Here is a 24,763-nt window from a genome sequence, read left to right on the forward strand (position 1 = left end):
ATTTCTTCCAAACTTGGCACAGTTGTTGGCCTTGGTACAGCATAAAAAACCGCCGAAACTTTTTAAAATCGGACAATAACCACGCCCACATCCCATATAACGGTAATTTAGAGAAATAAAAAATCTTCGATAAATCATTAAATATTGAAGCTAATGTATTCAAAATTGATGCTTGCAACAATTCTTTACCAAGAAATACGTTTATGGTAAAATTTTGGAAAATGGGCGTGGCACCGCCCACTTATGATCACATATAAGTATATCGGTAACCGTTCTATCAATTTGTACCAAACTCGGTATGGTTATTGTACTTGCCACGTGTAAGCAAAGCGTTGAAAATTATTGAAGTCGGACTAAAATAACGGCCGATTCTCATATAACGGTAAATTTAGGAAATGCTTGAAACTTCAATATTTCGAAATTGAAGGACGCTAATTTATTCAAAATTGATACACCTCGGCCATCTAGCGGAAGGTTTCGGAAGGGTGAAAAAACATATATTTAATACTTGCGCCGGGTATTTAATGTTCGGCTCCGTCCGAACTTAGACTTTCTTACTTGTTCAACATAATCTTCTTTCAGCTCTATACACTTTTTCCAGCGATGCTCTATAAGTTCGATACCCTTTTTATAATAAGAACTGTCTGGCTCCTCAAAATAGCCATTAACTGCCGACATCATTTCTTCATCGTTAGAAAATCTTTGACCACGGAGCCATTTTTTGAAGTTGCGGAACAGAAAATAGTTCGAGGGGCTAAATCTGGCGAATAGGGTGCATGAGGTAGCAATTCAAACATCAATTCGCTAAACACTCAATTGAAATCTCTTCACGACACTGTGTTTGGTCGAGTGTGAGCAAATGTGGCACCCATCTTGGATACAGCTTTCTCATTTCCAAATCTTCAGATAGTATACGATGTACCGTACTTTTTGAAATGCCTACTATCTACTATCTGCTAGTTTGCGCACTTTCAGTCGACGATCATCCATTACCGCTTCACCTCATTTGGTCGACCACTACGATGCTCGTCTTGGCAGCTCGTACGGCCTCGTTTAAACTCTGCTACCCAATATTTTACTGTTGTAAACAAAGGAGCAGACCCGCCCAAAGTTTAATATATTTCAGCTTTTATATTGGATGGGCTGAGGCCTTTCAAATAAAAGTATTGTATCACAAAACGATGACCAATTTTCTCCCTTTTCACAAATTCACTGAAAACGTTCACTATTGACGGCTGCCTATAGCATATACTAAACAACGTGGCGTCTTCAAACTTGAAACATATGCTTTACAGATTGTGTACTTTTTAACACAGTGATATTTTTAAAACAACTACCGCCATCTCTAAGTTAGGCCGGGTACTTTTGGGATCATCCACGTACATTTGTCTATATCTATCTCGATTCGTTTTCGCTGTTACAAACTACCGTTATGTGAACAAAATTATAATACCCGTCCACCTCCTCTAAAATGGAGGGAATATCTATCTTTTGGTGGTATTACCGACTTTCGGTTTCGACCGGAATGGGTTAAACTGAACGGAAGTCCTTTTTTTAAATTAGATATGCATGTTTTTAGTACAGATTCGGATTCTAAGGATAAAAATACGTAACTCTAGTTTGAAACTTTTTCTCAGAAGCGCCGTTTTTAACCCCTAAATGACCTTCGAATTTCCACCCGTCCTGTAGCTCGTTTCTGTAACAATTCTCTACCAAGGCGAATTGAGATATGAATTCGCCGCCCTGTTCTCCACTGCTAATGAGTGGTAGAGAATGACGTATATTCTCTATCAGTAGAGAAATAATCGGTAGAGAAGAGTTACAGAAACGAGCTACTGGACTTCTAAAACGAACGAAAATGTTTTTATTTGGAAATGAAAAAAACACTTTTCAACAGGAGTCCACTGGTGCTATGCTGTAACCCGTTATCGACAATTTTCTGATTGATATCGCATACTTGCGATGAGTTTTACGATTTTGCTATTCTATAAAAGTTATCTTACGATTTCTATCTCAAAGTACGAAATTTTATTTTCGATAATTGTTGCTAGGTTAACGATGAAAAAAAAATCTGTCGTTAAGCTATGCGACAAAAGTTTGTTAGAGGTTTTTTTCATAAAAAATGCTTCCTTAAGCTTTGGTTTCCTCGAAAGCGGTAACATAAAAAAGCGGTCGCAACTTTACGTTACCAAAAACGTTGCCATGTAAATATTGCAAGATGTCAACTAAGATGATGGCAGTACACACCGTAATGTAATTTGACGGCACCGTAATATTTCTGATGGCAACAGTGACGGTGTATAACTATTTATCAATGTTTTTTGGCAACGTCATATTTGTAGCGTTGTATTAGAAAATTTGTTTACAATTCTTTTGACCAAAATGAAAGCATTAAATATACATTTCTATGAAGTTTGAATAATAAAGTGGAAAGTGCATGGATGGCCGAAGAGGATGAAGTCCTAATCAACTTTGTGAAAAGCAATGAATGCCTATACAACATAAAAGCGCAAAGTTACGTTACGTCCATTTAGCTTTACATAAAAGCGGTACCGCTGTTAGCGTTAAGAATGGCGGTCGGTATGATACGGTCGTAATATTACGGCACCGCTTTTCGAGGAAACCAAAGCTTTACAGACACCTTAATGAATGCTCCATTCATATATGTATTTAAGATCGTTAACCGACGAATTCCTACTACACGAATAAGCCAAAAAACGCTAAGGGGCGCCGTTTTGCGGACAATAATATTTCTTACATGGTCGTTTGCACAAACTAGTTATTTGATCAAATATCTTATTAGGGCTATTCGCGATTCGGTGCATAAGAGCTGACAAATTTATGCAATTGCAGAAATATGCCATGGATTGTGAGCGACCTTTATTAAACTGTCATGGTAAAGCTTTTGCAAAACAATTTTTGTGCATCAGCTTTGGTTTTGTTTATGAATGCAATGCATAGCATTTTTATGCTATGGATTTTCGGTATTGCAAATTTGCCAAGCCATGACAAATGCAAATGCGTGTATTTTGTTTGTGTATTGCAAATAATTTGCAATACAAATTTGCAATGCAATGATGCTAGGCCATTTGCACCGGATCGCGAATAGCCCTATTGTTCTGTGACTGAGCCAAAGGAAATTTTTACGCCTTCTAGTTGCTTACTAAAGCGATGTTATTTCCAGAAGCCGGAGTGCTCACTATAACAGCACATTCACTTCCTACCCCATAATGTGCTTTTGATCACTTTGGGCGCTTTAAAAGAACTGGGAAGAGCAGAAAAAAAAAACAGATTTACTGCATTCAAATGAAAAAATTCTATTATTCAAACAGCGACTGTAACTGTTTTGAAACCACAGCATCCTTATAAATAATGACCACGCAACTAAAGGTTATTCATAAACGAGTAGAAAAAACAGGAACAGATTTTTGCCAATTTTTTTTGCTGACCGTGCCTCTTCCATACAAAAATGACTTTTTTTCAACAGAAAAATGATAAAAATCGACATTAAATTTTAGCTAATTGCACTTTATTTTAATAAGATTAAATGTACCACGAAACTGTATACTCAAAATCTTCTAAAAAGGTTTACATTTTTCCAAAAGTTTGTTATTTTTTTAATATTGCACTAACTTTGAAACTTAGATTTATACGATTTTTTAAATAGTAATCCATATCTTTACAAAAAAAAAATAATTAATATTAAATGATAAAAAATATATTGTTAAAACTTGTCAATATGTGGTGAGTTTATAATTTTTACATGGATTTTGGACGGTAAATATGGTAAACCAACTAAAAATCGTATAACCTAAAATATAGGCATTTTGTATCCATTACATAGTTGTAACAAAAGGTGAACACTTTGTAACACCGGCATTAACGAAAAAATAAAAATTTGAGAACAAGTAAATTTTTCTTTTAAAAATGCGCAGGCTAGGGACTCATTTCCGACTTATAGTTTCTTCTACATTTTCTATTACAATTGTCTGGAGAAACTGAAAATACCATGCGATTCGTCGAAAAACTTTCGTCCAAACAATTTGATCACCCTAATGTACATATTTTAAAAGTTCTAGTTTTTTTACAACGAGATGTCTAAAACTTTTTCTTGCCAAAAACCGGGACATTTTACGTCCCGGCATGTGTTGCACCGGGACCGGGACATAGCTCTAAAATCCGGGCCAGTCCCGCCGAAAACGGGACGGTTGGCAACCGTGACTACAGGGCGAGTTAAAGTTCGAAGATCATTTATAGATTGAAAAAGGCACTTCCGAGAGAAAATAATCAAACAAAAGTTGCGTATATTCGTGCACAGAATCCGAATTTTTGGGCTTTTCAATAAAAAACTCTACCCTCGAGTTTAGGGAGGGTGGACGGGTGGTCTAGGTCACCCTGTATATAAAAAAGTTTTTTTCTTAACAGCGGCCGCCGCTCGGCTGGCAATGGCAAACCTCCGAGCGTATTTATGCCATGGCAGCTTCTCATAAAAATACAATCGCCGCACAGTGGTCTGAATAGAGAATCTAGCGGGACAAAACTGTTTGAACAGGTTCGCGTTGATGGATTTGTACACCACTCCGTATACACTAGTTTATGAAACCACTGACAACAAATCTTCAGTCAGGTCTCAAAAATCCAATATGGGGGATCCAATATGGCGGACAAATTTTTCGAAATTGATAGACCTGGCTCCAAATTTGTTACTGTGGGGTTTTTGGTCGATAATTATGAATCTGACCACGAATTTTTAAAATTCAAAATGGGCCTCCAATAAGGCGGGCACATTTAAAAAAAAATGTTTGAATTCGCTCGAAGCTTATTACTAGCAGCTTATTTGGGTTGGTGCCGCGATATTGGAGAAACCATTCTGAAAAGTGAAAATAATTGTATGCGTGTCGCAAAAGCGCGCAAAAAGAGTATTTTTTTACCTAGAATCCAACACTTCACAGGATTCGATTTTATGAATTCCGAGTCGGAACTCAGCGGAAATATTTAGTTTTTCCTATATAACTATTGAAATAAAATATATAAAATAATTTTTTAATTACCAGTTATAACTTCTATTCAGAGAAAAAAAAATGTTTGCAATAGACGCATCGTTACACCTTTAATAGCTAATTGAAATCTCACAAAAAAAACGTTTTTCTGCTACAGCTAACTGACTTGCATCGACTAGCCAACTTATAAGCTTAATATTCTTTTATTAGTGAAAGAGATCAAAAACAAAAAATGAGTTACAATTATCTATTGTATCAAGAAGTAAGCCATAACATTTTTACGCAATTCGCATGGCTTTGATTTTTACATTTTGTTCCGCTAGTTTAGTGAATCTGACCTGTGTGCGCCCTTCGGAATCGGCGTAAAACTGTAGGTCCCTACCCTTTGTATAACAACATCAAGACGCACGCCACAAATCGGAGGAGAAGCTCGGCCAAACACTAACATATGTGTAAGCACCATTCTATATATATTGGGTAAGGCCATATCAAGTCGGTCACAAATTTACCGACGATCGAATTTCGAAGTGATTTTTGGCTCAAATGAAGTTCTACTCATTTGAAATTGCTAACAAGGGTCATGGGCCCAGATCGCGTGTGAAGTTATTGAAAGAAGTAAAAAAAAGAAATTAAAAAAAAAAAACAAATTGAACTCGAATTATCAAATACAGAAATTGGGTGAGAACAATTACGATGTGTGGTGTATGCAAATGCGTAGCAATGGCACATCGTGAATGAAGATGTGAAGCGCAGTGCTGAAAATGCGCAAAAGTGGGATCAAGATGATCAAAAGGCGTTGGCAAATATAATTTTGTGTGTCAAACCAACGCAACTCAGCAATATAAAAGCGTGGAAAACGTCGGCAGAAGCGTGAAAAAGACTTCGAGATGTTCATATGCCAAATGGGCCATTGCAAAAAGTTTCACTGTATAAGAAGTTGCTTAATTGCAGTATGTCTGCAAGCCAAAGTATGTCGAGTTTTCTAACTTCATTTCGTCGCCTGGGTAAAAGATTGTTGTAAGCGCAATTTTGATGATTTTTAGTTCTAGATGCAGTTATATATTCTGAAATAAGGTCTTTCGATTGGTGTCATCAGTTTTCAGATATCTCCTTTAGTTTCCGAGATATTGACTACAATTTTTTCTATAATTTAGTAAAAATTTAGTTAGTGATGCAGCTATATAAAAGTAATCAATATCTTTAAAATGACGTTCTCCATTTTGGATATCTCCTTTAGTTTCCGAGATATTGAGTAAAAAGTGTCGTTAATTTAGTAGAAATTTTGATCACATTTTGTCGTATTTCATACAAAGTGGCTGCCAAATTGCGGACAAATGACGCTTACGACAAAATTTTACTAAAGAAAATCCTTCATAAACTCAAAGCTAATTAACATTAAACATTAAAAATTAAATAATATAAGAATTTTGTGAACTAGTAACATTTTCAGAGACTTTGGAGGATATCTATTTTCGCGTTTTTGAGAAATTGCATTCCAAACTTAATTCGCGATTTCCCACAACCTGCCGAAATCAACATACGACAATCTTTTACAGAGGCGACGGTTTGTCGAAGTAATAGATAAATTAGCCGAAGTGAACATCGAGTTGAACGAGTAGCTCAAAGAGAAGATAATGCTTCTGTCCAGTTTGCCTGCAAAGCAAGGCGAATTTATACAAGGTGGTGTTGATGGGGAATTTAGATTTTCGCCTATTAATGTCAAAATGATGTGTTTGTTGTAAACCAGGCGAATGCATATTACAACAAACACATCATTTTGGCATTAATAAGTACCGCGGTGAAAATCTAAATTCGCCATCAACACCACCTTGTATAAATTTGCCTTGCTGCAAAGTATGAAAACTTCGTGGTTGCTATCGAGGCTCGTGACGAATTGCCGACATTCAATGCTTTGAAAGTAAAGCTTTTAGAAAAGCGTGCAAGAAGGGAGCAACAAGTGAATCAAGAGGCCTCAGCGCAAGCGGTTTATGCGCGTGTAAAGGAAACAGCGCATTATAGTGGCAAAGCAAATGCCAATGCAAAAGCAAACACAAAGTCAAATGAGTTCAAAGGAAAATGTTTTGGCTGTGGTATGCGTGGGCATACGGTTGCGCAGTGAAAAAGAAAAGTGAAACAAAAAAATTATCAAGTTAAACAGAGTACAAAAGGTAACGAGCTTTCGTATGTTGTGTATGATGCGACAGTGGGAGTTGAAAAGATTAAACATAATTGGTGTGTCGACAGTGGTGCGACAACACATATGTGCTGTGACAAGAACATGTTCGTTTCGTTCGTCGAAAAACAAGAAAATATTATGTTGGCAGCAGACAAGTTTACAGGCTAATAGTCTGATTATGCATACTTCGCATAACTTCGCACAACTTCGCATAAACTTCAAACTGTAATTTCGTATGTACTTTGTATGTATTTTGTATCTATTCCATTACCCAGAAATTAGCAGAACTTTTAAAAACTTAGCGATCTGTTGAGTGTTGCTTCACATTTTCTTAAGTTACACTTTTAGTGCTCTGGTACAAATGGTTGTGCGAAGTTATGCGAAGTATGCATAATTAGACCCTAACCTAATATTCACGCACACCGCCAACTTATTGTCAAAAATTTCTCATGCACATGCAACTTGTATGAGATCAACCGAAATTGAACGGCGTGCGCATGAAGCTAACTCAATTTCCAATTTTTGTTCTGCGTGACATTTTGATTTGACGTTTCGCTCAATGAAATCAAATGCAAACGCATGCAAGTCAATTTCGGGCTCAGTATATACAGTAAACAAACTTAGCTATTTTTTTCACCAAGTTTGGTCCCCATAAAGGACTAGTGTTGCAAGCAACGCTTTTTCGGCAATTAGGGTGTTGTGCAGCTATTTATTGTGGTGAAAATTATTTAAGCACTGGAGAGATTTATTCACATGGAATTGGAGATAGGGCTGATAGATTTATTTTAAATAAATTGTGAATCTGCGAAAATATCTTTTCAGAAGATGAATATACTTTTTAACCTTTCTCCCGAAAATTTACATACAGGCTCGAAAATATGCGAGTAACATTCAAATATCGTCGCTTGGATGGAAAATTGCCGGAAGCGTCATTTTGACAACTTGTGGTTTTTGGATATCTTCTTTAGTTTCCGAGTAATTGACTAAAATGTTTTCGGTTATTTGGTACAAATTGCGTTAGTATTGCTGTCGTACTAAACTAATCAAAATCTTTCAAATAGAGTTATCTGTTCTTCTTTAGTTTCCGACATATTCAGCTTTATCATGAGTTTCATTTTCTAGAACCGGGTCACTTTTTACTTTTCGTTTGCGTGTATTCACTACAGGTGGATGAAAAAACTTTTGGCGAAATTTGGTTCGGGCGAAACTCACGATTAGGCTGATTAGTAAAAAATATCGTTAATTTATAAAAATTGTTATCACATTTTGGAGTATATCATTGAAACTGACTGCAAATTTTTTTACAAATATCGTATTCGACAAAAATTTATTAAACTCATAAATGGTTGACACTAAACTAAAAAAATAAAACAATTTAAGAATTTCATGAACTAGTACATAGCATTCTCCGACACTTTGGAGAAAATCTGTAGTCTAGTTCCTGAGAAATTGCATTCCAAACTTCAATTGTGAGTTACCGAAAGTAACTTGTGACAATCTTTTATCCAGGCGACGATATAAAATTTACCTAAAATATGCATCTAAATAGATTATAATTGTCATTATTTTCGCAGTTGGAGTATATGCCAGACGAGTAACAGGTATACAAGTATACCTAAATTAGCGCTTGAGCTTGTATATTTATCTCTCTCTAACTCATTAATTCTATATACGTCAGCACCAACGCCCGACAAAGTAATGTCCGTATTTAATAATGGCCCCATGACAAAATATTCATGAAATGTATTCGTAGATTTTTAGTTACTTTCATTTCATATATTAGTATTGAGATGAATGATTTTTACTAAATACCAGGAATAAATATTTAATAAAAAACTATTTCATTTAAGCTTAACCAACTTTTAGTTGCTCGGAGCTTATTTTGGAACGCTTCATGAAATATTTTCACAGACAGTAAATGCAACCCTGGGTGCATCATTATCGAGCTGAAAAACTAAACAAATAAAAAAATTCCATCTGAACCAATATTCCCAAAAATTATAAAGCAAAACAAAAGCCATTTTTCCAATTTATGTACTGTTATTTTTATTATTGCAATACAATTTCGCAGCTCATAAAACATTTTTCACATTATGCTTTTAGGGCTAGTAGTTTCCGACCCCATTTGCTCGTTTTTTTCAGTTCTGAATTTAGGCTAGGCTTCATGGGAACTTACTGTGGGTGCAAACAGACCACATTTTGTAAATATGTACATATGTATACACTTCAACCGAATTGTAATATTTAATTTTATTTTATAATGAAAAATGAATTTAATGTGCAATTTTTTAAGTTTACTAGATGTAAGACAACTTTTAATTTTCTTTATATATTGCATACTTTAGTTTTAATTCTGTTTAAGTTGAGTTGTAAAGGTGAAAATAGGCCTCCTGGGCAACCGAGCACATTAAAAAAAAATCGGTTCCGCGCGTAAAAGCATACCTCACAAGTGGTGTGGAAAATGCAAGAACAAATATAAATGGAATAATTTTCGAAATTATGAAATGGTTATTGGTATTTCCCATCTCAAAGAGGATGATTAATTTGAACGTTATTTAAGCTGCCTTTATGTAAGCGTTTTGGCTGGTCGATATCTTAAGTAAATTTTCCTGTCGACAGAAATCGACCCGTGAAAAGGCAACTTCAGGAATTTTTTAATTTCCTTTTTTTTTTTTTTGCTTCGGCGTCTTTTGAAGATGTGCCAAATTATATTGTCGCCTTAAATACAAAACAACAATTTCTTTAAGCCATCTTGTGCAGCAATTTGTTGATCTTATCCTCACGGCTACCGAAATCACCAACCTCAACGTAGTGATTAGCCTTCTTGCGCCAGCCTCGGGTTGATGTGTTGAGCTTGAATAGCAACAGGAAGTTGGGGGCTTTCTTGAAGTGAAGTGAATCAACGCACTGAATTTCGTGCGTTTCGCGAAATTTGCGTTCGATCACAAAGCAGAGATTGGGACACGCTTGACCATTCCACGTTTGTACATCAATTCACGAACTGATTTAAGATTTGGATAACCCCATATAGGCTTCGGCATACGTAGCATATTAATGGTTGCCTTGCTCAATTTGTTGAACACACCGTTTTAATGTGGCGAAGACAGAACTGTAAAACTACGCTCTTTTTGTGCAACTTTGTTGATACCGCGGATGCGGATCACAAAAGCCAATTTGGATTTTTCAGGCCCGTCGAATTGGCCGCATTTCTTTGCCACACAGCGCTCCTTCATCTCACGGCGTCCATCACGGAGTTTTCTTGTTTGATATTTCTCAGCATGCACCAAGTTTTCACGTTTACGGAGTGCAATCACAGCAGAGCGCTTTAGTTTACGTTTGATCAGGGTAGCAATTTGCTGACCTGCTCTTGCTGAACTGCAGCTTCGACTCGGGGACAGGAGGCAGCTTCCTGGAAGGTTGTCTGCCCTTTGCTTGCGGTTTCTTACCGGCCGTGATGGCAGTCCTCTTAACTTGTTACTTAGCACGTTGAAAAGGCGAAAAAAAGTTCGCCAAATGTTTGGAACACATCGTAAATGAGCCACTCGATTTATAACATTTCTATAAACAATTTAATTAAATACTTTTTATACATTGATATGCTGCAACCATGCACTTACTTTCCCAAATTCCATCCTGCTTATCGGCATAATTTTCCAAATATGCCTGCTACTTCATTACTAATTACTCAATTTTCCAACTGCGCCTTCTTTGTTGGCTCGACATATCCTAAAAAGACATAAATTTACATTAAACAATAGAAATCGCAAAAATTAGCAAATAAAATACTCGCTTTGTTTTGTTTTGTTGTCAAATTTCTGAGATATGTGAATTCACCACGATGCGATACAGAAAGAACAAGGACCAGGGATGTAATTTTATATTAATTTGTATCAAATATAACATTAACCGGTGGTTCTAATACATTTTTTGATATTATTAACCAGAGTACATACATTATATGGTATTTCTTTCAAAAATTAATGTACTATATGAACTTTTTTTTAAAATATTTCTTAAGTTTCTTTCATGAGTGCTGAAAAGCAACCATGCGTGTAAGAAATTGTGTGCTACCTAAAATTTCATCTCTGGAAACTTTATCCCCATAAAGGACTTCACCACAGTTTTTTACTGGATATACTGAGATTTCGGGTGACGCAAAAAAACAAATTCGACGGCATGCGTACCAAAACGCAAGCCGCGAATATTAGGTTAGCTTGTTACTCTTTCGCATGGTGTTGGTACGATCAAAATAGAAACAAAGGAATGTGAAATAAAATTACGCGTTGTTTTGCTTGTGCCTTCACTCAAAATGAACTTTTATTCAGTAAGCAAAGCAATGCAGTATAAACATACAGTGGTATTCAAAAACTACGTTGTTGAAGTGAAAAGCTCGCGCGGATTAAAATCATTTGTTTATTTTCAACGCGCAAGTGCAAAATTCGAACAATTTTATGAAGAATATAATGTGGCACAACCGATATGGTAATATAAACTTTGAAAGCTTAAAGCAAATTGCAGACAACGGTTTGGTGCGTGGCATGGATACAAAGCGGGTGAAAATAAAGACAAATTGTGATACATGCAACAAGACAAAAATATGTGCAGTGCATTTCCCTAAAAAGTGTGAAATTGACTCAAGTCAAATACTAGACCTTGTGCATACCGACGTTTGCGGTCCGATCAACGTAAGTTCAGTTCAGTTGGTGGAGTTTGAAAAACTTAAGACATTTAAGAATATGGTCGAATGTCAAACGCATAAAAGAATTAGAAAGCTGCACAGTGACAATGGTACGGAATACACCAGCAACAAATTTAGTGAATTTTTAAGTGAATGCGGAGTTAAAAGGCAGTTAACTGTGCCATATACTCCCCAACAAAATGGAGTGGCAGAAAGAGTTAACCGCATAATTGTGGAAATGGCAAGGAGTTTGTTGGTGCACGCAGGCATAGAAGAAGAATTGTGGGGTGAAGCTGTCCACACCACTGTGTATCTACGTAATCGCACCCCTACAAAGTTGCTTAAAGATTCTACTCCGTACGAAGTTTGATTAAAAAAAAAGCCGTCTGTAAAACATTTAAGAGTTTTTGGGTCGCGTGCATTCGCACTAGATAAAAAGCATCGTGGCAAATTTAGTGCAAAGGGCAAAGAGTATGTATTTGTCGGATACTCTGAAGTTGCTAAAGCCTATAGCTTGTATGACAGGAAGACGAGCCGGGTGCATGTACGACGCGATTTAAAGTTTATAGAGAACGAAGACAGTTTTGGTGTGTCCGAAGGTGGCAGCGGCAACAAAGATGAAAATGACATTGCTACAATAATTATGACTGTCGACGATCGCAATGCAGTGGAAGATCAAAATGAAGATTTTGAAAGCTGCACAGAAGACGAAGCGGAAGGGGCAGAGTCAGGTGAAGATGATGAAGCGGAAAATGTCATCGTCCATTGGGAAGCGGAGTCAGCAGGCGATTCACATAATTCTAATGGTGAAATACGTCATGGCCGTGGTAGGCCAAGAATTATCCACACCGGAGAAGTCGGTCGCCCGAGAAAAGAGTCTCAGCGGTTGCACTATCTTCAGTATGGTGAAGATACAGAAACGCCACGCTGTGTCAAAGAAGCATTAGCCAGCGAATACTCCTTTGAGTGGGAGAAATTTATGCAAGAAGAATATGCAGCGCTTTTGGCAACTAACACTTGGTCGGCTGTAGATCTGCCTAAGGGCCAAAAAGCGATTGGGTCAAAGTGGGTTTTTCGCATAAAACGTGATCCAGAAGGAAAAGGAAAGGGGTGCACTCAGCAACTGGGTTTAAATTATTGGGAAACGTTTTCGCCAGTAATTAGATACGAAACAAACGCTTGAAAGTACACTTGATGCAGCGTTGAAAGATTTGGGCTTCAACTCTTGCAAAAGCAAACCATGTTTGTATGTCAAACAAACGAACAACGCTTATAGCTACATAGCCGTTTATGTCGACGACTTGATTTTGGCATGCCCAACCGAAAAGAGATTGCGAGCATTAAACGCAAATTATCGTCGAAGTTTGAGCTGCACGACGGTGGCGCCATGCAATTCTTTCTTGGTTTCGAAATAGAAATCGAGGGTAAAACAGGTGCGATTTCTGTAGATTCTGCCAGAAAAAATACATCAACGAATTATTGAGCGTATATGGTGTAACGTCATGTCGTCCGGTAAGCACACCCCTCGATCTGGTTTTAGGGTTCGAACGATACTATCGATATTGAGCAAGTATCGATACTGAGGGTATAAAAATTAGCAATTTAATACTCGATACCTTATTTCGTGATTTTACTCGATACTTTCCAAAGTTCTCGTAGTATCGAATACTTTTTAAAAAACACACTTTTTAAATTTTGTCTTCCATTAGCAACCCAATTTTCTTTGCTTATATGGATTACTATCATTCAATTTTGTCCATTACTTAAAATAAACTGAAATTTCGTGTGGTCTGTTACATAACATAAACCAAATAAGTTAAAGTTTAATGGCCTTATTGATAAAAAATAAAGTAGGCTTAAAGAGCTTAAATAAAATGACACTTTCATTTATTTTAGTTTTTAGTTTTAATTTATAGTTTATAAACCTTTTTTATTTTTAATGAATAAGGCCATAAAACTTTACTTTAAAGTTCACGAAAATACAGAATTTTGAGAAACTTTTAGGGTATACAGTTTTGTAACCTATTCAACTTTCCGTGTAGCCTACTACCGTTGACTTTTAATTAAAACTTGAACAATATTATACAAAATTGAATAGGCTACAAAAATGCATACCCACAAAGTTTCCAAAAATTCTTAATGAAATTTAAAATTCGTGAAAGTAAATATGTGTGTACATTTAAAGTTTAAATTACTTCTAACGTGGAAGTAAGTTCTGTAATGAAATAAAAATCAAATATTTTAAATGTCTATTGTTTTAATTTCAGGAAATAACTAGATATACGATTGAAGAACAAAATAATTTTAGTATCCCAAAAACGTATTTTAATGAGTCCGATACTGAGTAGTATCGAAACTTTTTCCCTGATACTTTTAGAGTATCGATACCATGAGCTCGATGCCAGAATGAGTACTCAGTATCGATACCAAAGTCTGAAATTTCGAACCCTATCCGGGTTTACAGGTAAGCTGTAATAATGAAAACTGTGCCTGAGTAGGCGCAACGAGCTATCAGTCGTTGATCGCGTCCTGACAAAATGCATGCAGTAAGTGTATTAGCGCAAAGAAACAAAGATCCCCACTCCGAACATGAGGTTGGTGCAAAGCCTGTTCTGAGGTACTTGTCAAAGACCATCAGTTTGAAGCTGCGTTACTGCAAAAATGGTAAACCGGTAGAAGGCTACGCGGATGCCGATTGGGCGGCAACAATTTAGATAGGAAGCCGTACACCGGTTTCTCGTTCTTTTTAGCCGGCAGCGCTTTTTCCTGGCAATCCAAAAAGCAAGATGTCGTCGCTTTTAGCAGCACTGAGGCTGAATACATCGCTTTAAGTACGGCAGCAAAAGAGGCTGTATATCTTCGACGCCTACTTAAGGAAGTTGGCTGTAATCGCAATGATCCTATTTTACTGAAAGCCGACAACATGAGCGCTATCCAGATTTCGAAGAATCCTGTATTTCATAAGAGAACTAAGCATATAGAGATTAAATACCATTATATTCGTGGAGTTGTTGAACAAAAAGAAATAGAATTAGAGTACGTTTCCACTAATGAGAATGTGTCTGATATTTTTACTAAAAACCCGCAAAAACAAAAACATGTAAAGTTTGCAGAAATGTTTGGTCTTAAATATTAATGTCGGCCGCTGTGGTGTAGTGGTAAGCAGTGCGCGCTTCCACTCCGCATCACCCGGGTTCAAACCCTGGTCAAAGCAACATCACAAAAAATATAGAAAAAAGGTTTTTCCTTAAAAGCGGTCGTAGGTCCCTTTGTGTGACAATATCAAGGCGCACGCCACAAGTCGGAGGAGAAGCTCGGCCAAACACTGACATATGTGTAAGCGCCAATCTATTATTATTATTAAAGAAATATTTTGAGAAAGAGTGTTGAAATAATAAGCTGTAATTTTAAGTTTAAATATTTCCTACTGAGAACATTTTTGTCATGAAAATAATGAATACGTTATATTGTATCGAATGAGTAAGTTATATAATCATATGAGCTTTTGCGTTCATCAACATCAAAATGTAAAGCCCACGTTGCATTCAAATTTAGTTTTTTAGTCCTGATTAAATCGATGAATTGAACATACGTTGTTTTTCTTTATAACTTTGGTCACTCGCGCAAGTATAATTAATTCGCTTTACTATTTTTGCTAACAGAAATACACCCCGTAAATTTCATTGGAAAGTTTTTTAAATTTATACTTTTTATGAGCATTTAATTTTTTTTTTTACAATGGTACGAAATTTATTTTTTTCTCTGAAAATACAAATTGGAATGCGATGATTTTGTAACCATAGAAAGAGGACATACGACCCTACTAAAACTAATTTTTTTCGTCTTGAAAATTTAAAATTTAATATATATATAATTTGATAATTATTGATTTGATACTTAGGTTTTAATTTTTTTTTGCTTTTCAGTTCATTTGTATTATATTTTTTTAAACTTGGTTAATTTGTTTTGGTAGAAAGCTTTAAGTCAATCATAGGTACATTATTTTTTTTTATTAAAGTACAATTGAATTTTTAGCGCAAATAATGCTTTTTGATTTTTTTCATAGGTATATGAGAAGATGGTAAAAAGTTCAATTGATTAAAAAAATACAAATTTTAATAAAACAGGACTGAAAATCCTACAAACTGACTACTTTATTTTATTACCCAATAAGTTCTCTAATTGCTGTCGAAAAATCATAAGATTCGAATAAATGCTTGCTGAAATATTTCAAAATGTGTAAAAGCCTCCATAAAAATTTTTTTGCAAATAACTCGTCAAAAAAATAAAACTAGCGTAAAATCTTTGGCGCCAATAGTGTACACCATGCTAACTTTCAAAATGGGCCAAGGGTATATAAAAAAATCGAAAAATCAACTTTGGTTGGCCCACTTTAGAAAACTTAACTCTTTACTAACAGTAAGGTGCCCCACATACATACATATGTACCCTGTAGTAAAATTTAGAGACAGTCTGTTCCGCACTACATATTTCGGAACTATCTCTGAACTAGTGCAAAACGGATGCAGAGAGGGACATCTGTAGTTTAGGTTTAACGTGGGCACCTAAAGCAATAAATGCAGTCCGAGCTCTACGAAGCTCAAAGGCTTAACGGATTAATTTATGCCATAATTATTGCCCTGAAATGCAAGCATTTCAGTCCCAAAGGCAGTGTGGGGCGGACACACTTACCACCTTGGTAAAGCCGAAACCTATCTAAAATCTCTGCCGTTCTTCATCAACCTCCAACACTGTCTCCCTAACCGAAGAACAGCTTCACCATGTTGCTACCATAAACAACTTCCATTCATTCTGCTCGTCTCGTTAATCTCGCAGGTCTAACTAGCCTTACTGGGGAGTAAACTGCAGCCTGGGGTGTGAAGGCATGCAGTATTACTCCTTTTCCGGTTTTCTACACCCGCTTGAGTTGCTTGACGAGCCACATCACCATGTTGCTACCCATAAACAACCTCCATTATCATTTTGCTTGTCCCGCTCCTCTCACAAGACTTACTGATCTCAGTTCACCCCAGGTGTTCAAGCCTGGGGTTACAATCCACTTTCAATCCTTGTTAGAGTCGCTTAACTTACCTCATTCATTCTGCTCGTCTCGCTAATCTCGCAGGTCTTACTAGCCTTATTGGGCATGAGTTATTGCTCTTTTCCGGTTTTCTAAACCCGTTCAAAATGCTTGACGAGCCACATCTCCTTCCTTGCGAATCTCACCAGCTGTACAATCTTACATGTGCATCTAGCTTGTCTTTCAGCCTGGTTCGTCTCACTAGCTTTGCTTATCTAGCCAACGAACACACTCCAGGGGCATCTGTTCCCCGCGGATCCAGGTTTAAGTCTCTGGTAAGAACTCGAAAGCCGTAGACATTTCTACCAATTGAGGCTCCAACCGATTTAGGATTGGTAGCCTTTGACTGGGGTACCCGGGATTGTGACACCCGTAGCCCAGCAAACGCGGAATCGCCCTGGGTATATTGGTACGGTAATCTCCACTAAGGAAACTGTGTAAGCTCGTGTCTTACACAGGTTCCCATACGAAGCCTCTCTTTTAGTTCATGCTGATATGGAAGCCCCTAAGGGCCCCCACCCCTAAGCGTCACCACTTAAGCTCTGTCCCCACGGCAAGGAGACCAACATAATATGACAGAGGCAGAGAGGGACAGTTAAAACTTTCGGTGTGCTAGTTGCGCTCAGTTGAGACGTTAATGCACAAATTCGCACTCCTCGTACAATACGAAAATAGCTCAGCGGGAAGACCTCCGACTCTAACATCGTTGGTCGCGAGTTCAAATCGCGGTGGAGGCAGTTGTCACTTTCAAATTTAAAAAATTTTAACTGTTGAGTGCCGCTTAAAAATTGAAAAGAAAATTATAAAATTTAATATAAATAAAATAAAAGAATGAATAAAAATTGTATAAAATGCAACTAGTAAAGAACAGAAAAAACGAGAAAATATCAAAAAATCTAATGATCAGAATTTTTTTTAATAAAAAACTTGTCGCAGAGACTTATTGCCCCAGAACTGTCCTAAATGGAACCAGTTCAAAACTAATTTCAAAGTTCTGCAGAGGGGGGCTATTTCCACTTCGTAGGACATCGCCATGTAAAAAGATACAGGTAAGAGTATTGCGTTGGAATAGATCGAGAACCAGTACCGCCTCTTAAAGAGCTAGTTCTAAGCTAGCGCGATTTACTGCAGGGTATGTACGTCCCTGCTCGGGCGCCAAAAAATGTATAAGCAAAAGGCAAGGCTTAAGGTTAGACAAAATTTATTTGATTCTTACTCAATCAGCTATACAAAAGAAAAAAAATTGAATTTTCACATACTGCAAAGCAATAAAGTGAAAAGGCGAGAGAATTAAAAACAGCACTTTTCTAGTAGTTACTTATTTCGTTTTACTTACGCCTCGTTCTTAAAACAGGGCTGCATTTACGGTATGGTGGGCTACAAAAACTTTAAATGCTACAATTGTGCAAGTATGTTGAATATGGAACACACGAATTTTTCTTTTGTTTGTTTAATGTTCATATATTTTTAAAAAATTTAGACTCAAATCTTTGTATAAAAATTAGCAAAATCAACTGTTTAATCAAGCATTTTAACTAGAATACATACAAAATTTTCTAACATATATACTTTGTATACTGGGAAATGCGTAACATGGTCAGCACACGGTTAAAAATTTCGGTTTTAATTTTAAACTTTTTGGACTACATATATGGCCAAACTAAATTCAGTTTCAAATACAAACCTTCCAAGTTTATAAAAAAGAGAGCACATATGTTGGGTTTAGAATTTAAACAATTCGGTTTGAATGTTAAACCCAAACATTTTCATAATTAAGAATAAAAACAAAAAAAAAAACAATCTTAAATTTCATGCTCCGTCTGGTTGGGATTGAACCCGGACAGCCTTGGTTGCAACCAATTGTATCAAGCATCTTTGCACACTCAGCTACAGCCACGCATGTAAATGTGCTTTCATATGTTGAGTTTGAATCAACACCACAATCCGCTGTGCAAACATATTCTATTTCGGTTTAGATTTTAAACCAAAGTTTCTATATTTGAAACCTAGAAACTAGAATTAAAACATATTGGTTTGATTTTTAAACCACGAACTTTTTGGGCTAAAATTTAAACCAGAATATATTAAAAATTGCGTAAAACTATTGACTGGTTTAAAAAGTAGACTATAAAAGTTTAAAAAAGGCAGTAGTCACAGCGCGGTTTGAAAATTAAACCCAAATTGTTGACCGTGCAGGGAAAAACTATCGATAGTGGATAAAAAAATATCGATGGTAATAGAAATAAAAAACTATTGATACTATCGATAGTTCGACAACTCTAGTTTGAAGTTCATTAATTTATATCCAGTTTTTAAATGACAAAAAATGTAGATATATCTAATTTTAAGATTACGAAAAATATTGGTATGGTTTTTAAATAACCAAAATTTAATATCCAATTATTAAGGTGCAAAAAATTATGTCGAGTTTTTGAAAAATTTAATTGTCAAAAAGGCCAACACTTTACTTTCTAACATTCAAATATGTGTGTTTAGGAACCTTTAATCGGATCCACATACAAATAGATATATTTAAATTTATTTCCTAGTTTTTTTGAACATTTGTGTGTGTATACATTAAATACACATGTCGCCAGCCTACTTCTTATAAAAAGAACAGTAAAAATGAAAGATGCCAAATGGTTTAGAAAATTATATTTCCGTTGAAATTTTTATTTGAAAACATTTTTCTTTTTTATATGAATTTGGCTTAGCAGCACGGAAATTATTTTATATGCAATTATTCTATTTACTTTTTCAATCATTAATCGAGGTCATTTTCAATTTCTATACAAAAATAACCATCGCGTTAATATAATCATCCGTCAACGCTTCCTAACGCCGCCGCTTCATGCTTCATGCGCCCGCTTATATGCATACCGCTGCAATGTGCGCTGCGCTGCCCTGAACCTCGTGTGAAATCCGTGCGGCACAAAAATGCAACGCAACCAACCAAACTTTTATCCAAACTGCGAAAGGTGCTGAGCTTTTTGCCAAACGCCGCAGGAAATCTGAGAAATGGGTGGTTGATGAAACTAACACAGGCACTCAAAGCCCATCCGGTCTTCCAGATTATCATCAACACCAGCAAGTGAAACCGCCTACATCGCCGAGCATTTTGCCTGCTTACTCCGATGCCGGAAAGCATCGTGTTCAATTGAATTTGCACCAGGAGCAGGTGCTAGAAAAATACGTCAAGCCTGGCTTGAAAGTGATCAAGACACCCTGGGAGGCAGCACTCGAAACCGGTTCGGCCAGCTCGGCTTTTGTCGAGGATGTGAAGCTAACACCACATCACACACCGACACCAACATTGTCCCCAAAACCGGCACCGCAATATCAGTTCGCTGGCAGTACCGTTCCCGATGCAGTATCATACAATGACGGCTATACCACTGATTACAACATAACACCATCTCATGTTTGTATATATTTGTCAATCTATATGTAATTACATGTGTATGTAGACTATATAAACTAATCGTATACTAACACATATTTGGGAATGTCTTCAGAAAAAAAAGAAGAAAAAATCAGTTAAAATTAATGAAGCTGAATAACGGTACATAGCTCTCACCCCTCGATTAATGAGACTAGAAATCAGAAATGTTTTTTAAGGAAATTTATAGCATAATATAGGGTACAAAACGCAAATCAGTAGGAAATTTTCGAAATGTGCAATACTGCACCAGCGGAGTTCATTTACTATATGTAAAATTTAAAAACAAATTCGAAGGATTTTTAAAATTTTGAAGATATAGATATGCAAGCTTTGAAGATAAAAAATCATTTATTAAATGGAAGCTTGAGAGAAAAATGAAAATCTATCAGATTTATATAGACCCAAATTAATAACGTTTTTAAATTTCCAATAATTTATCTCCTTTTTTTTAATTTCTAAATTGGTTTTAAGTTTTGAATTGGATCCTAGTGTATATAATTTTTAATTTTCCAAAAGTCTAAGTACAGTTTTCATATGACAAAAATGTATGTGTGCCCGGTTTTTAAGTTACCAAAAATGTACGTCCAATTTATCATCTACCAAAAAGTTATGTGCAGTTTTTAAATTATAAAAAACATATGTACGTATTTATGTCCAAAATTGGACTAGTGTTTAACAAGACAATTAAATACGCTTGGCCACGTCATCGGAATCCGCTGGTGGTAGCAGAAGAGGGACTCCCCCACTGCCTTGGAGAGAGCAAGTGGAGAAGGACTTTGCATTTTCAATTGGCTTCAGTTGGCACAGAAGAGAAACGACTGGCGTGCTTTGTTGAAATCGGCCAAAAATCCCTTAGGCGGTTACAGTGCCAAATAATAACAAAAAGTTTGTGTGCAATTTTTTTAAAGTCGCAAAAATGTTTTTACATACTTTAAGTTACCAAACATTTTGTGCACAGTTCTTAAGTTATCCAAACTGTATGTCCAGTTGAGCTCATGAAATTCGAACCGTTCGACTGAACTTCGAAATTATTCCATTCTGTCCTCATTGAAAAATTTATTTTTTCACCCCATTTTAGCTGTCGTAAGGCCTGGCCAAATGTTATACCAGTTGTTGTAAATCGTTTGGAAAACGAGCACAACTTTCGTTGTGGAGCACCATTCTCCATGAGTTTTACCAGAGCAAATGTAGGACTGCTCCAGAGATTCATATACTTGAAGAAATGTTATTGTTGTTGTTGCCAGTGTTGTTGTTACAGCATTAAAAGTGGCATGGTGAAATATAAATTTTGGATTCTCCAGTTACGTAGACCCGAATGTCGTACAAACGGTAAAAGCAATGTTGAGAAACTTGGCTTACCTCTGCGTAAACTAAGTACATATCTATTGTGGCATTATTTAACTTTGTTATCATAGTTGTCGAGCGTCGACTTTAGAGACAAACTCACCGTCAATTACCTGTTAGCAGGGTGGCCAAGATAAAATCTGGGTCCGGTACTAAATATGTATCAGGCGTTCCTCCCTCTCAAAAATGATTATTTTTTAAGCTTGTTTATCAAATTTATTAACTTAGCAAAATCTTTTTGTCATCCAACCTCATTTTTGGAAATATCTTGGGCCCCCGGGGGAAGACTCCCCCGACACCCTACCTCGCCATCTCGTCAGGCCTGCCTATTAAGTTAAGTGGGGGTAGATAGATAGATAGATAGAGTGTATCCCCCTACACTTAGGCGTAGAGCTAGCCCATTGCGATCAGCGTTGCCGTTTTGCTTACATTTAAGCAATCAGTAAATGTAAAATTGTTCTTCCTTAGCTTGCTTAAATATTTCTACAATTTATTTCAAAAGAAAAAAAACTACCAAAAAATAAGTTTCTTTTAAGACATCGCGTACTAAAGAAACTAAAGAAATTTTCTCTGCGACCGCCTGACACCTGAAATATAACGCAATTTGATTTTCCTAACTAAAATAATATAATTTAAGTATTGAAAAAAGCGCCAACGGCAATACCATGTTAATAACTTTCTTCAGCTTTTGAAGGAACACATCTTTAAACGTTTAAACCTTTGTTCAAGTACATTAATATATGTATCAGTTAAATAAATTACACAACTCACATTTTAACATACAGAGAAAATGGAGTAGTACCGTAACATCTCTAACAATCTACTTTGCATATTCCCTAATTAATTTAAAACCATTCTTTATAAATGGCTCATAAACGCTGATTTTAAATTTCGCTGGTCACTTGCATTAATATTTGTATGTTTGTTTCTGTCAAAAGAGCCGATTAAAAACTTCGAATTTCCAATTTTTGGTTTGCAAGATGGTGGATGTTACGAATGGATTACAGCAGTGTTGCCGTTGTGCGACTAAAGGGGCAATTTGACCCTTTTTAGGCGGCAATAACCTTTGACCCGACTTTTTGAAAGTTTTGATTTTTTTACAATTTTCCAAAATTATGTGCGACTTTTGCCCCTTTTCAGAGATTTTTTTAGGAAATGTTAACAGAATCATGCTACTAAAAATATTTCCTCCTGTAAGTACGAAAAAATGCATCACTTAAAACTTTTGAGGGAGATGCAACTCTCTCCTTGCAGCAACTAGATTTATTTGTATGTTTGCAACCCTGTTTTGTGCAAAGCGTGTGCCGCTATTTTCTTTTTAAAATCATCAACATGCTAGAATCATGCTACTAAAAAATATTCCCTCCTGTAAGTACGAAAAAATGCATCACTTAAAACTTTTAAGGGAGATGCAACTCTCTCCTTGCAGCAACTAGATTTATGTGTATGTTTGCAACCCTGTTTTGTGCAAGGCGTGTGCAACTATTTTCTTTTTAAAATCAACAGATTAATTCTTTTACTAGTCAAGAAAAGCAAAAATAATATGGTGACCCTTTTTTACGTCAATGACCCATTTTTTGCGACTTTCTGAAAATTCTCAACGGCAACACTGGATTACAGCTTACAACTTTTAAATTTTGTGGAGCGGAGCTAGCAGTTCGTAACTAAGAAAATTGGAATTATAGCAGAGGGGTGTCTGTCTTATTTCAACAGATTATCCACCGGCGCACAATGTGCCTTCCGTTTAAATCTTACCCGATTTCTATCATTCCTGTTTTAAAATGTTCGCTATTAATTTTACGGTTAGGAAGCAGAGACCCAGAATAATTATTATTTCATGGTGGACTTTTAAAAAAGTCATCAAAATTTTAGTAAGAATTATAAAAGTCTTTTGATAATAATAATGTGTGAAAAAATTTTTTTAAGTCATCGATAACTATTATTTTAAGACTTATATTTTCGTAATAATTATCAGCGCGATAAATATTTTTAAGCCTTCAAAGACTTTTATTTTGAGATTTATTTTATAAATGTTTTGTCATAATAATTATCATTGAGATAGGTAAATATTTTTAAGTCTTCAAAGACTTTTATTATGAGATTTATATTATAAAAGCCTTTTGATAATAATTATTAGTGCGAAAAAATTTTGTATATAGTCCCGAACGGGTCCCAAATCAAGCCCAAACTGGACCCCAACTAGTCCCGAACTGGGCTCCAACTAATTCTGAAATCCTCCTGAACAAGTTCCGTCTTTTAAGACTTAAAAAATGTTTTCGCGCTCATAATTGTTATGAAAAGACTTTTATAATATAAGTCTTATAATAAAAGCCTTTAAGATTTAAAAATATTTATCTCAATGATAACACTGTACGGCAAAATCAACTTTTTTTCTGGGTATTGGACCAAACCAATTTTTTTTTAAGAGATGGAGTCATAGGTAAAACGGTAATTTCTCCGTTTTTTCGAAGTTGGCCTCCGAAATCGAGATATGGGCCTTCGAAGTTCGAAATAGGACCTTTGGTAAAAAATTATATTTAATTATTACATGTAAATAACTAAAAACCTAAAAATATAGACGTAGTCCCCTATTTGCTCTCATTTAAATGTTATATAACTTTTTTTGTGCAAACTTATATTACAGGTGCTATAAGGGGTCAAAGTTCAGGTCTTCGAAAAATTAAGTTCCTTATAGTGCAAACAGTTTTGAACTGATGTTTATACCATTGTAAAGGCGACTGAACCCCCTTTCTTCCGATATGCATATTTGTACACTTTGTATATAAAATTTTTAGAAAAAACACATTTAAATGAAAAAAATACCTTTTTTTTTATAAAAAAAAAATATTTTAAACAAAAAAGATACTAGCAAATTTTTTAAAATTTGCTACCGTTATAAAGGCGATTAAACCCCCTTTCTTCTGATATGCATATTTGTATACTTCCTATATAAAATTTGAGAAAAATACTTAAAAGTAAAAAATACCAATTTTTTCTTATAAAAAATATTTTAAACAAAAAATTACTAATACGTAATACAATT

General features: G+C 35.7%; 1 protein-coding gene across 1 annotated transcript in view; it reads left to right on the forward strand.

The window, feature by feature from the left end:
• Positions 1 to 24,763, forward strand: part of LOC118745472 (mediator of RNA polymerase II transcription subunit 15) — a 127,013-nt gene that overhangs the window by 67,241 nt on the left and 35,009 nt on the right. Inside the window, exon 7 of the mRNA XM_036478920.1 lies at positions 19,913 to 20,355. Within this exon, the coding sequence (XP_036334813.1) occupies positions 19,913 to 20,355 (443 nt within the window). The remainder of the gene's footprint in view (positions 1 to 19,912; positions 20,356 to 24,763) is intronic.

Source organism: Rhagoletis pomonella, unplaced genomic scaffold (genome assembly GCF_013731165.1).
Source record: "Rhagoletis pomonella isolate Grant_MI unplaced genomic scaffold, Rhpom_1.0 Rhpom_scaffold_00009, whole genome shotgun sequence".
NCBI lineage: Eukaryota > Metazoa > Arthropoda > Insecta > Diptera > Tephritidae > Rhagoletis > Rhagoletis pomonella.